At 40.1% G+C, this 12,498-nt stretch overlaps 1 protein-coding gene across 11 annotated transcripts in view; it reads left to right on the forward strand.

Moving 5' to 3' along the window:
- ZNF106 (zinc finger protein 106) overlaps positions 1 to 12,498 on the forward strand; it is a 63,883-nt gene that overhangs the window by 44,566 nt on the left and 6,819 nt on the right. For all 11 annotated transcript variants that reach the window (XM_080650101.1, XM_080650100.1, XM_080650094.1 and 8 more), the window contains 8 exons: positions 682 to 1,459; positions 2,093 to 2,148; positions 2,958 to 3,103; positions 4,706 to 4,840; positions 6,230 to 6,346; positions 8,790 to 8,981; positions 9,430 to 9,492; positions 10,509 to 10,628. In XM_080650101.1, coding sequence (XP_080506227.1) covers positions 682 to 1,459; positions 2,093 to 2,148; positions 2,958 to 3,103; positions 4,706 to 4,840; positions 6,230 to 6,346; positions 8,790 to 8,981; positions 9,430 to 9,492; positions 10,509 to 10,628 — 1,607 coding nt within the window. The remainder of the gene's footprint in view (positions 1 to 681; positions 1,460 to 2,092; positions 2,149 to 2,957; positions 3,104 to 4,705; positions 4,841 to 6,229; positions 6,347 to 8,789; positions 8,982 to 9,429; positions 9,493 to 10,508; positions 10,629 to 12,498) is intronic.

The raw sequence follows: 12,498 nt of genomic DNA on the forward strand, positions 1-12,498 counted from the left end.
TTCATCTAAAATACTTTATTTTACTAGTTGCATAATATTTGAGAAGTTGCATAATAATCTGGATGTGCAATATTTATTTAATTTCCTTTCATTGTTTAGTTGTTTTTCCTTGTTTTTAGGATTCTGTGTAACATTGTTATATATGTCTTTTGAGTATGTGATTATTTCATCAGTTTAAATTTATAGACATGAAATAACTAAGTCAAAGAAAATAGACATTTTTAAGTCAGCTGACTTTTTAACTACTAGTATGTAGCTAAACTGGATGATGTACAAGTGAAATGTATAGTGAAAATTAAGAAGAAATGCACTTCGGTTAAATAGATACTTTAGTGTCTACTAAGAATAGAACATGATGTTCAATATGTGAATATTTCAAATAAGAAACAAGGAAAAAAGATTGATAGAAATAATTCCTGCCCATAAGGAGCTTTTGTAGGGTATAAAACATGCGTGTTATTCGTGAGATTGAGCAAGGCAAAGTGTACTAAGTGGTGTAATAGACATTTATGTCGGTTATGGGAAATTGAGGGGTGAGAGAACAGCTTTAAAAGCCATAGTTTAATATGTCATTGAAATGTCATTATTTGTTAGAGATTCAACCAGTAACAAATAATTGCAGTTTATGACTATAAATAGCAGACACAAAAAGGCGCCATAATTTTTTCCTTCTCTATTCAGGAGAGGTCAGTGACCGTCGTTCAGTTGATGCATCCCTCACTGCACCGTTGTCCTTGTCAGAGCTAACAGAAAATCTCCATGAGCCCAGCCAAGAACTGAGGCTTTCTGTGGAGCAAGGAAGTACCAGGAACGGGGAAAAGGCTCTCTCTTCCCAATCAGCTGGTCTTCCTAGCTTAAATAAAGAAGGTGAAGAGCCAAGCAAAGGCAACAGTGGGTCTGAAGCCTGTACCAGTTCTTTTCCAAGACTGTTCTTTGCTTCAGAGACCCCTTTAGAGAAGGAGTCCCTCTCTCCCGCTGACCAGCCTGAACAAGCAGAGTCTACTCTGACATCAGCTGAAACGCGGGGGAACAAGAAAAAGAAGAAACTTCGGAAGAAGAAAACTCTGCGAGCCGCCCATGTTCCTGAGAACAGTGACACCGAACAGGATGTGTTTACTGCTAAACCTGTGAGGAAAGTAAAAACTGGAAAGTCAGCCAAAGGAGGGAAAGTAACAACCTCCACCTGGGAAGACAGCAGAACTGGACTCGAACAAGAGAGTGTCAGGGATGAGCCAGATAGTGACTCCTCTCTGGAAGTCCTAGAACTTCCTAACCCTCAGTTAGAAGTAGTGGCCATTGATTCCTCTGAATCTGGAGAGGAGAAGCCAGACAGCCCATCGAAGAAGGATATTTGGAACTGCACAGAGCAACACTCATTAGAAACTTCTCGTTCTGGCTGTGATGAAGTTAGCTCTACCAGTGAGATTGGCACTCGCTATAAAGACGGTATCCCTGTAAGGTAGGGATGTTGTATTGGTCCAATCAGAACAGTTTTCACCATTCTTTTATTTATTTTTAAAATTCTCACTCGAGGATATTTTTCCATTTTTTAGAGAGAGTGGAAAAGAGAGGGAAAGACAGAAATAGCGATGTGAGAGAAACACATTGATTGGTTGCCTCCTGCACGCTCCCCAACCAGGGCCCGGGCTGGGGAGGAGGCTGCAACCGAGGTACGTGCCTTTGCCCGGAATCAATCCTGGATCCTGGGACCCTTTGGTCTGCTGGCCTAAGCTCTATCCACTGAGCCAAACCCGCTGGGGCCATTTAGGCCAGCAGACCAAAATTTTTTAAAAAATAGAACTTTCTGTTATGACTCAGAACTTTTAAAAGAATCAAATTTATAGAAAATCTGTAGGCATTGCAGATGTGGAAAACTCAAAAACTTGGCAGTGGAGATTTGCTGCTTTCTCATTTGTGTCATAAATATTTACTGGACTTTTATTTCCTTTCATATAGAAATTTCAGATGGAAAAATGGTATCATTGCTACTTTGCCCATTGATTAGAACAATACTTTGAGTCAGGAAAATTTAGGTTTTACTACCTGTCCTGTTGACACAGATGCTAAGAAGACTTTTGCTATTGTTTTGTAGTGTGGCAGAAACTCAGACCGTGATCTCCTCCATAAAAGGATCGAAGAACTCTTCAGGTATTTGTTTGTTCTGTTTTATTTAAATTACCACAGAGAAAAGGCTTGTAAATGTTAGAGCCAGGGTTTAAATCTGCTTAAATACACTTATAGAATAGGGGGTAGGAGTTAGCACCAAGAGGATTGCTTTGACCAGCAGTTATGGTATTCCTAAATTCTCAAATCCTACTTTTCAGTTTCTTTTTTTTTTTTTAAAACATATTTTATTGATATTTTACACAGAGGAAGGGAGAGGGATAGAGAGCCAGAAACATCGATGAGAGAGAAACATCAATCAGCTGCCTCCTGCACACCCCCCACTGGGGATGTGCCCGCAACCAAGGTACATGCCCTTGACCAGAATCGAACCCGGGACCCTTGAGTCCGCAGGCCGACGCTCTATCCACTGAGCCAAACCAGTCAGGGCAACTTTTCAGTTTCTTATGCCCATCTCTCTTACCTGGCTCTCTTATCTATTCAGTTATTTAGTATTAAGGTTTCATTGGCTCTAGGGGTTTTTGCTTTGAGACAGAACTGCTTAAAGAATAATGTCTTGCTCAATGAAATAACTGTATGTGACAGATATTTGGTGCCTTCCCGTTATCACTCAAAAACTCATTATACAAATATCATTTTCTTAAGTGAAAGGCCTTCCCTGCTTTCTCTTACTGTGAAATCTTCATAATGAAGATCTTAATGAAAACCGTGGTATTTTGCGACAGGAACTCTAAGGAGAACTCAGGGGCCACCATGTTATGTAATGGTTTTAATTTTTGAGTATCTTTTCAGACACAGTGGACATGTTTCTGAAACATATTCTTGTTTTCTAGAAATATCTTCAGAGCCAGGAGATGATGATGAGCCCACAGAAGGGAGTTTTGAGGGGCACCAAGCTGCAGTGAATGCAATTCAGATATTTGGGAATTTACTATATACCTGTTCAGCAGATAAAACTGTGCGAGCTTATAATCTGGTGGTAAGTTGATACAGCAATTTGAATGTTTTTGGTAGTTGCAGGTTTTAGAATCTCCATCTCATAGCAATAGGGGGATTTATTTGCTGTCTAGATATGGGTGGGATTTAGACTAACTTTAGATAAAGTTGGTCCTGCTGCTCCACAGGGTCCCTGGGAACTTGATTTTATTCTGTGTCTCCACTCTACCTTCTTCATATCACCTCTTCCTAAGGTGTTCTCCTGCTCACAGATAGATCCAGGAGCTGCTGGGGTTTCTTTTTCCTCCCACCACCAAACAAGGGTCTCAGGCATCATTCCCTGAATAAGCACTTGGTACTTGGCAAAGGAAGGTGGGATTACAACAATAGACGTGGGCTAGTCAGATCCCTGGAGTTTGTGATGAGGTCAGTTGCATGGCTGCTATATAATAGGGGAGTAAAAAGAATACTGGGGAAGTATTAGAGGAGGCATTTTCCCTGATAGTTGATTAGTTGTGCAAGTTACTAAAGAGAGCAACAGTCTTCCACTACACACACTTAGTATAATCTAATGCCCATTTCTCTGAATTTTCATAGAATGAATTTTTGAGAGTTGAATTTGGTATATGTTAAACTAAATCTGTTTATCAATAATGATAGCCAAGAAACTTTAGGAACACTGTGTTGTCCGAACAAACTCTGTGAACGTATTTAAAATTGCTGAATTCCTGAAAAATCAAAAGGTTGGATGATGGACCAAGAAAATGTGTTTGCTGTAGGCAATAAGTATATAGGTTCCTTTAGCCTAATAACCTGAGGGGCAAAAGGGATCACTGACGGAAAGAAGCAATGGTACCAGGAAGTATGAGTGTAAGGTTTGGGGGATTGGCTCTAACTCTGAATTGCAAGATAAGTATATGCATATGTGTATATTCTAAATAGATCTCAGAGATAGCACAGATAACTATTAGGCTGTCCCCTTATGAAACCATACCTGGACCACTAGGACCTGTGATGACACCTGACATGTCTTAGAATATTATGGAGCATTTTCATAAGCTATTGAATCAAATGAAGGAATTTGTCTAGGTAATTAGCCTCAATTTGGATTTGGTAGATCTTTGGTCTGTGTGTTGGAGAACCTTGCCCTAGGCATTAATTAAAATTCTAACCAACCTTATAGTGAATTGCCCTAAGTATTTTTTGGTATGACTCAGCTGACATAGTTGGAAGTACCTTACTGCATGTGACCACTGGCTGGGCATTATTGATCACATGTTTACGGAACACTGTTTGTGTACCAGGCACTTTCCTAGGCCCGTGGTCGGCAAACTGCAGCTTGTGAGCCACATGCGGCTCTTTGGCCCCTTGAGTGTGGCTCTTTCACAAAATACCACGGCCTGGGCGAGTCTATTTTGAAGAAGTGGCGTTAGAAGAAGTTTAAGTTTAAAAAATTTGGCTCTCAAAAGAAATTTCAGTCATTGTACTGTTGATATTTGGCTCTGTTGACTAATGAGTTTGCCGACCACTGTCCTGTATGGATGCAGCAGTGAACTATTATGTTTTAGCATTTTTTTGCTGAGGAAAGGCAGTATCTGATCCTTCTATATCCATAAGTAATAATCTGATCTGTGCCTGACTTTAGAGTCGGAAATGCATTGGTGTCTTTGAGGGCCATACTTCAAAAGTGAACTGCCTCCTGGTTACTCAAACCTCTGGGAAGAATGCTGCCCTTTACACTGGTTCCAGTGATCACACCATTCACTGCTATAATGTTAAGGTAAGCGGGTTCAGAGAAATCAAAAGTGATAATATTGACCGGCTCTGGCTGTGTTTATACTATGTAGAGTGAAGACATTGAGACAGATGCTTCTTTCTTCCCACGTTCTCTATCATTTGCATCTATTTGCATCTATCATTATAGAGTTTGTCTGTGCTTGAGCTTCATCAAAACAAACAATACTGCATGTATTAGCTTTAGCTCACCATAATATCTGAAGTTCATGTACATATCTGAAGTTCATGTTGCATGTGCCAATAGTTCTTTTTTAAAACTATATAATAGTATAGAATTATTATATAGAATTATTATATACTATTATATAGAATTATATAGAATTCAATTTCCTCTATAGAATTCAATTTCCTCTATAAAATTGCAAAAAGATTGCACTAATCAGAGGCAACAGTTACTGTCCTTTTTTTTTTTTTTTTACAACTTAATGTGTGGCATTTATATTTGTAATTTTATGGGAGAAATTGAAAACTTTAAAAGACTGACTCTCTTAGGTATGAGAGAAGATTGGGAGAAGAAAACAAGGGCTTTCGCAGCCCACAGCTTTTCATTCTACCCACAGCTTGTCACATCCTACCCACTTAAAACCATCTTAATTTTAACATCTCTGTCCAAACCTGTTTTAAAAGCTACATTTGGGCATTTAGTTGCTTGGTATCATTAACAATAAATCTTGAGCACTTAGTGTGTTATTGGCCCTATTCTAGGTTCTAGGTAATTAAATTTGCTAATATAACCCAGTTCTGGAAATTTATCAAAATTGTTTCTTGAAGGTCAGATTAAACAGTGCTTGTTTAACCTGGATATGCATCAAAATTGCTAAGGACATTTAAAAAAATACATAATCCAGGGCCTACTGAATTAGAATCTAGTGATTGGATGTGAAGCTTGGGGTTCTATATATTTTAAAGATATAGGTAATTATGGATCGGATAACCTGACACTGGTTTGAATGAGACACTTGGGAGCTATTAAAATAGAGAATAAATTGCAGGAAAGTACATATTTCATTAATGCAATTACATATACAACTATAATTTTCCTTTTAGATGTCAAATACAGCTTTAACTTTATCTTTGGCTACTTAATTTAAGAGGTTAATACTCGATTCCTAGTGCCCTTTGAAGAATTTCTACATTCCATATTAGAAATATGGGTTACATTATAGAATTTACATTTGTTTTTGTTATTACCTACAGCTTGAGAGTCTTTGGCCACATATTTCAGAGAAGAAAAAATATTTAAGATGGCCTTCTACAAAATAGATGATACTACTTCTTCCTCATAAAATCATTTCATACTCTGCTTTCAGAAGGGGGTTTCACATTTTGCTTGCTTAACCTCTGCTGATTAGGGGTTGTGTACTTTTATCAGACGCGAGAGTGTATGGAGCAGTTACAGCTGGACGACCGCGTCCTCTGCCTTCACAGTCGATGGCGAATCCTCTATGCAGGACTAGCAAATGGCACTGTGGTCACCTTCAACATAGAGGTTAGTGGTTGGTGGTTGGGGAGAGAAGGCTGAGTTCCCATGCCACTTGAAAATAGTGTGAGATGTGTGTGGAAAGAAATGGAAGATTGTTGGGGAAGAAGTGGAAGACAGACATTTTCTTGTTTTCTTACGTGAGAAAGCAACAGATTAACCACTACTCAAAAACTGTTATCATTGGGTGTAAGTGATATAAGATCCTGCATTCTGTCTGTACAGACCTAAGCGTGCCAGCACCAAAATGTAACTCTACTAAATTAAATCGAGCCTGACGATTTGGAGCCAAATAATGAGTCACAAGTTAAACTAGTCTATCTCATTTTTAGGAATGACACCCTGAAAAATGAGCTTAAATTCCTTTGAGTATGACACTGATGTGGTTTGGAACTGATTTGGGGTTTCATGAGGGTACCCTGTTCTGTAAAGTGAACTAAGTCAAAGGTTTGTCTTCATGCCCACGTGACCTCATCCTTTCCTAACTCAAAGATAGATTCATTTGTTGAGCGAACCTTTATTGAGCATCTGTTATGTGCTAGGCCCAAGGATGAGGCTTAGGAAATGAGTAGGCACCAATTCTTGATGACCCTGTGTGCTTTGCTAATGAAGTTGGACTTCATTTTGTAGGTTTTAATGTATGAGATACATGATCCAATTTGTATTTTAGAAAAAGTCATTCTGGAGTTGATAAGATTGGAAAATATTGGTAATAGTAGATGCAGGGAGGCTTTCTAACGGAAGCTGACATGAAAGGTTAGACTAAGGATGAAGAGAAGAGAATGGATAAGAGATGTAATCTAAGAGATGGAATTGATGGGTTTGGTTACTACTATGTTGTAGCGATATATCTCAAGGTCATCTGGTCATCTTTTAGCAGCATGGTAGACATATTAGAATGTTTATTATGTTACACCCAATTATAGTATCATTCATATAAGAGTTGTAAAATACATCATGGTTTCTATCTTTAAGAAGCTAGCACATATACTCAAGCACCAAGTTATTTGGTTCCCTTGATAGGAATAGATCACAGAAGGGTAATTAGTGAAGGTTTTTGTATTCCAGATGTGAAGTGCTAACAGCCTAGATTAGATTTGGTTAGGGCAGTGGTCGGCAAACTCATTAGTCAACAGAGCCAAATATCAACAGTACAACGATTGAAATTTCTTTTGAGAGCCAAATTTTTTAAACTTAAACTTCTAATGCCACTTCTTCAAAATAGACTCGCCCAGGCCGTGGTATTTTGTGGAAGAGCCACACTCAAGGGGCCAAAGAGCCGCATGTGGCTCGCGAGCCGCAATTTGCTGACGACTGGGTTAGGGCAATAGAAATAAAGAAGAAAGAATAATTTTAAACTATTTTAATCAATGATAATTACCTAATTCTTTTCTCTTTTATTAGCTTAATGTATCGAAGGTAGATAGAAGTTAGGAGCATCTTAGTTGAAAGATGATGACAAGAAATTCAGATAGTCTTTAAATGATTGAAAAACTAGGGAAGATGGACCTCAAGACAGAGATTTGAGACTCTGCAGAGATGTGAATTTTGAAGCCTTGTTAGGACTGGGCCTTTTCTGATATGCCGGACTCCTAGAATGCTGTGCTTGAAAGCCAGGGCAGTTTACCAGGATCTTTCCACCACTGGGCCGAACTCTCAGTCTGTCTCTCTAGCACCTCTGGGTGGCTGAAATCGTTGCTTAGCTCTGTGGGCGGCCCCCAGCTGTGCTGCTCTGTGCTTATTTAGTTTCTGGGAGTTTTGCCCCATGCATGTACCTCAAGTACATTTTTTGAGGTTTTGGGGAAGTGGGAGACATTACGAACAAGATTGGTGTGGGATGAGGGAAACAAATCTGAAATCTGAGAGAAAGGAATGTTTGGGAATTCAGGATGTGACCATGGGACTCTGACTGATACAAAGGCTTCTGTGCTCCACTAGAAGATACCCTGAAAGATGCCATAGAACTAGAAGTCAGGAACATCAGAATAGCGGAGCGGTGGAGAAGGACAGACTCTTATTGAAATTGTCTAAGAAGGTTGTTCTCAACTTTGGGGGAAAAAATAGTGAAGGAGTTCCTGGGACTGTGACATAGAAAATATATTAGAGTATGAAAAAAGGTGATCATTCATTATCATTAACTTAAAGTGAGGGAGGGAGGGCATAAAAAGAGAACCAAGTTCCAGTTATGATCAGGACAGTGTGGTTGAAGTTAGAAATGAACTCATAAGGTGAGAGTTTGCCCCACTGGAATGGGGCAGAGAGAGTCACGAACACAAAGAGCTGGCACAGGAATGGCAGAGGTGGGAAGTTAAAGATTAGGGAATGGGTAAGAGAACTTAAGTACAGTTAATAGAATTTAGAGTTTGTGTTAAGGGAGTGATTTGGGTTCGTTGATTTTGAGGTTTACCAGCTAAGTTGCATTTACTCCATATTATGGTGACTTATTTTTCAGAACAACAAACGACTCGAAATCTTTGAATGCCATGGCCCTCGGGCAGTTAGCTGTCTAGCCACAGCTCAGGAAGGTGCCCGAAAGCTGCTGGTTGTGGGGTCTTATGACTGTACCATTAGTGTACGTGATGCGCGGAATGGACTCCTCCTCAGAACTCTGGAGGGCCACAGCAAAACTATTCTCTGCATGAAGGCAAGTACAGTGCAGGACAACAGGAGCTAGTTGTCTGGCACAAATAGAAGGGTTTGAATGACATTTTCCGTGTTGTCTAATGCCTTATTTAGAAAAGAGGAAGAAGGTTACAATCCTTTTCTTCAGGCCTGGGTCACCAAGGGATGTGCTATTTTTTTTTAATACGTTGACTTAGAAACAATACAAGTGTATTTTACTATAGAATATAGATATATTCTAATGCCCTTCTCTATAATCATTCTGAAGAGGTAACAGACCCAATAATACACTGTCAATTCATCAGAGTACCTGGTGATAGGACATGAGTTTCAGTTCAGAAAATTTGAGAAATTTGTTTTATACCTAGTCTGTACTCATCAAAATTAGAATTCACCAATATACATTGCAAGTTACAGAGGAAACTCAGAACCTTGTACCAAATCTAACTCATTGAATTCTTTTCTTTAAGGTGGTGAATGATCTTGTGTTCAGTGGCTCCAGTGATCAGTCAGTCCATGCCCACAACATTCATGTAAGCACTGTTGGTGTAAAGAAATCTTTAATAGAGTGGTGGTTAAAGCTTGAAGGATTCATCAGATCTCCTACAATGTAAATTAAGCCCCTTTTCCAGTGAGAGGCTTAATAATAATCCCTATGCATGAGCTCTTAGGTAATATTGAGCACCCTAGAATTTCTGACCTCATCAAAATTTTTAATAGGGGACAGACTCAAAGTTTATGTGAGGTTTAGTTTGAATGCCACATTTAAATGAGATAAATTGAGCATCTGAGGCGCTAAGAAAGTGGATATCATATATAGTTTAAAATAGAACTAATGAAAACAGCTGAGAGACTCTACTCACGTCATAGAGGCAACTCTTTGAAGCCCAGTTCCTGGTCTGTAAACCTGGGGATAATCCAAGTCCTCAGGGACTTACCCAGATCCAATGAAATGATAAAAGTGAAAATATAGTTGACCTGTGAACAATACAGGTTTGAACTACTTGGGTCCATATATATGTGGATTTTCCCCCAATAAATACCTGTACTGTTTTTGATATGTGATTATGAATCCGTAGATGTGGAGGGCCTGACTGTATGCATTGTTCTATGCCATTTTATATAGGGGATTTGAGCCTAGGATTTTGGTATCTTGAGGGTATTGGGGCCATTTTTCCATAAATACTGAAGGACAACTTAAGTTTTAGGGGAGTCAAGAGTTACATGCTGATTTTCAACTGCATGTGGCCAGTGCCCCTAACCCCTGCATTGTTTAAGGGTCAGCTGTACTTCGAAAGCTATAAAATACATACAGATAGAGCTGTGACCCTTCTTTTCCTATGACATTAAGTTTTCTCCATCAGGATACATTTCATATATTTTGTGTGGGTAACAAATGCTTGTGAGAGTACTTCAGCTGTTAAAATTAGTGTAGCTATGTGGTTGTACAAGAAGCCTCAGAATTATGACTTTTAGAATTAGAGAATCATAAATCTCAAAGTAGGAAGATATCTGGAAAGTCTACTGACTCCTCTCTCTCCCGATGCAGACTGGGGAGCTTGTGCGGATCTATAAAGGTCACAATCATGCAGTGACTGTGGTGAACATCCTAGGAAAAGTGATGGTGACTGCTTGCCTGGATAAATTTGTTCGTGTCTACGAATTACAGGTAGAATTTAGATCCAGTATTTTGCTTGAATGATTTGGGGAGACTGTCTACTTAGGTTTGATGTTGACATTTTAATATAATAAGGTTGGGTTGGGACCCAGGAATCTGCATTCTTCACAGGCACTCTAGGTAATTATGAAGCAGCTGATTCACGGACTGTGCTTTCAGCTGCTCTGGGGTGCGTGGTCAGTCAGCCTCATAGGTATCAAAATGTAAATGGTTTCTGGACAGCAACTGCAGTCTCTAAAACCCATCTAATTCTCCTTAAATGCAATTTGAAGTTGGAGACTTTGAAACTACAGAAATTGGTTGTATTCATTCCAATTACCAGCTCCTCCTGCCGGGGTTCTTTTCCCAGCCTTCAGCATTCTAGAGAAAGGGGCTGCGCGTAGATGATTAAAGAGTCCATGGACGACGAAAGATAGTTTTGAAAGGCATTGGGGGTCAGAGGAGCTTCAGCTGAAGGAGCTAGAAGACTCTCCTTGTCTCAGGACCCCGTGCTTTTATTAAACACAATTTGTCCCAAGGCAAGGTGGACATATGCACTTCAAAGGGTAAGGTATCAAAGGGTTTACAGAGAGGGTCAGTTTCGGGAATAGTCTACAGCTGTTCAGGTGTTTGGCCAACAGGAGGCAATAAAATGCCCTGAGCTGTCTGGAGTTAACAATCCCATTCAGGTAAATTACATATGTGGCTCACCCTTGTTGAGCCCACCAAGTCCCATCAGCCTTTTGATGGAACTCTTGAATTATTACATGCTGGAATTGGTTCCCGGCATCCTCCCTTAGGAGGAGAACTTATTAAAAAGATTGCCATTAGAGTATATTTCTTTTCTTTTTTTAAATCCTCACCCAAGGATATTTTTCCATTGGTTTTTAGAGAGTGGAAGGTAAGGAGTTGGGGGGAGAGGGAAGAGAGAGAGAGAGAGAGAGAAACATGGATGTGGGAGAGACCATTGATTGGCTGCTTCCTGCATGCACCCTAGCCGGGGCTAGGAATTGAGCCAGCAACCGAGGTATGTGCCCTTGACTGGGAATCAAACCCGAGAGACCCTTCAGTCCCAGGGGCCAACACTCTAACCACTGAGCAAAACTGGCTAGAGCTAGATTATATTTCTTTTTCTTTTTTTAATCCTCACCCCAGGATATTTTTCCATTGATTTTAGAGAGAGTGGAAGAGAGAGGGAAAGACAGAGAGAAATATCCATGTGAGAGAAACACATCAATTGGTTGCCTCCCGTGCACCCTGACCAGGGCCTGTGCCTGGGAGGAGCCTGCAACCAAGGTATGTGCCCTTGACCGGAATCGAACCCAGGACCCTTCTGTTCGCCGGCACACGCTCTATCCACTGAGCCAAACCAGCTAGGGCTAGATTATATTTCTGTTAAAGTGCTACTGAGCGCCCAAACCGGTTTGGCTTAGTGGATAGAGCGTCAGCCTGCGGACTCAAGGGTCCCAGGTTCGATTCTGGTCATGGGCATGTACCTTGGTTGCGGGCACATCCCCAGTGGGGGGTGTGCAGGAGGCAGCTGATCGATGTTTCTCTCTCATCGATGTTTCTAACTCTCTATCCTTCTCCCTTCCTCGCTGTAAAAAATCAATAAAATGTATTTAAAAAAAAAAATGCTACTGAGCTATGGCTGGGTGGCTCAGTTGGTTAGAGCATCATTCTATACACCAAAAGGTTGCGGGTTTGATTCCTGGTCAGGCACATACCCAGGTTGCAGGTTCAATCCCTGGGCATGTGCTAGAGGCAACCAATCAATGTTTCTCACATTGATGTTTCTCTCTCCTTCCTCTCTGTCTAAAAATCAATTAAAAAAAAAAACAACCAAAAACATATCCTCAGGTGCCTCATGTGTAGTTTTAAA

This window comes from Plecotus auritus (assembly GCF_963455305.1).
Source record: "Plecotus auritus genome assembly, chromosome: 1".
Lineage (NCBI taxonomy): Eukaryota > Metazoa > Chordata > Mammalia > Chiroptera > Vespertilionidae > Plecotus > Plecotus auritus.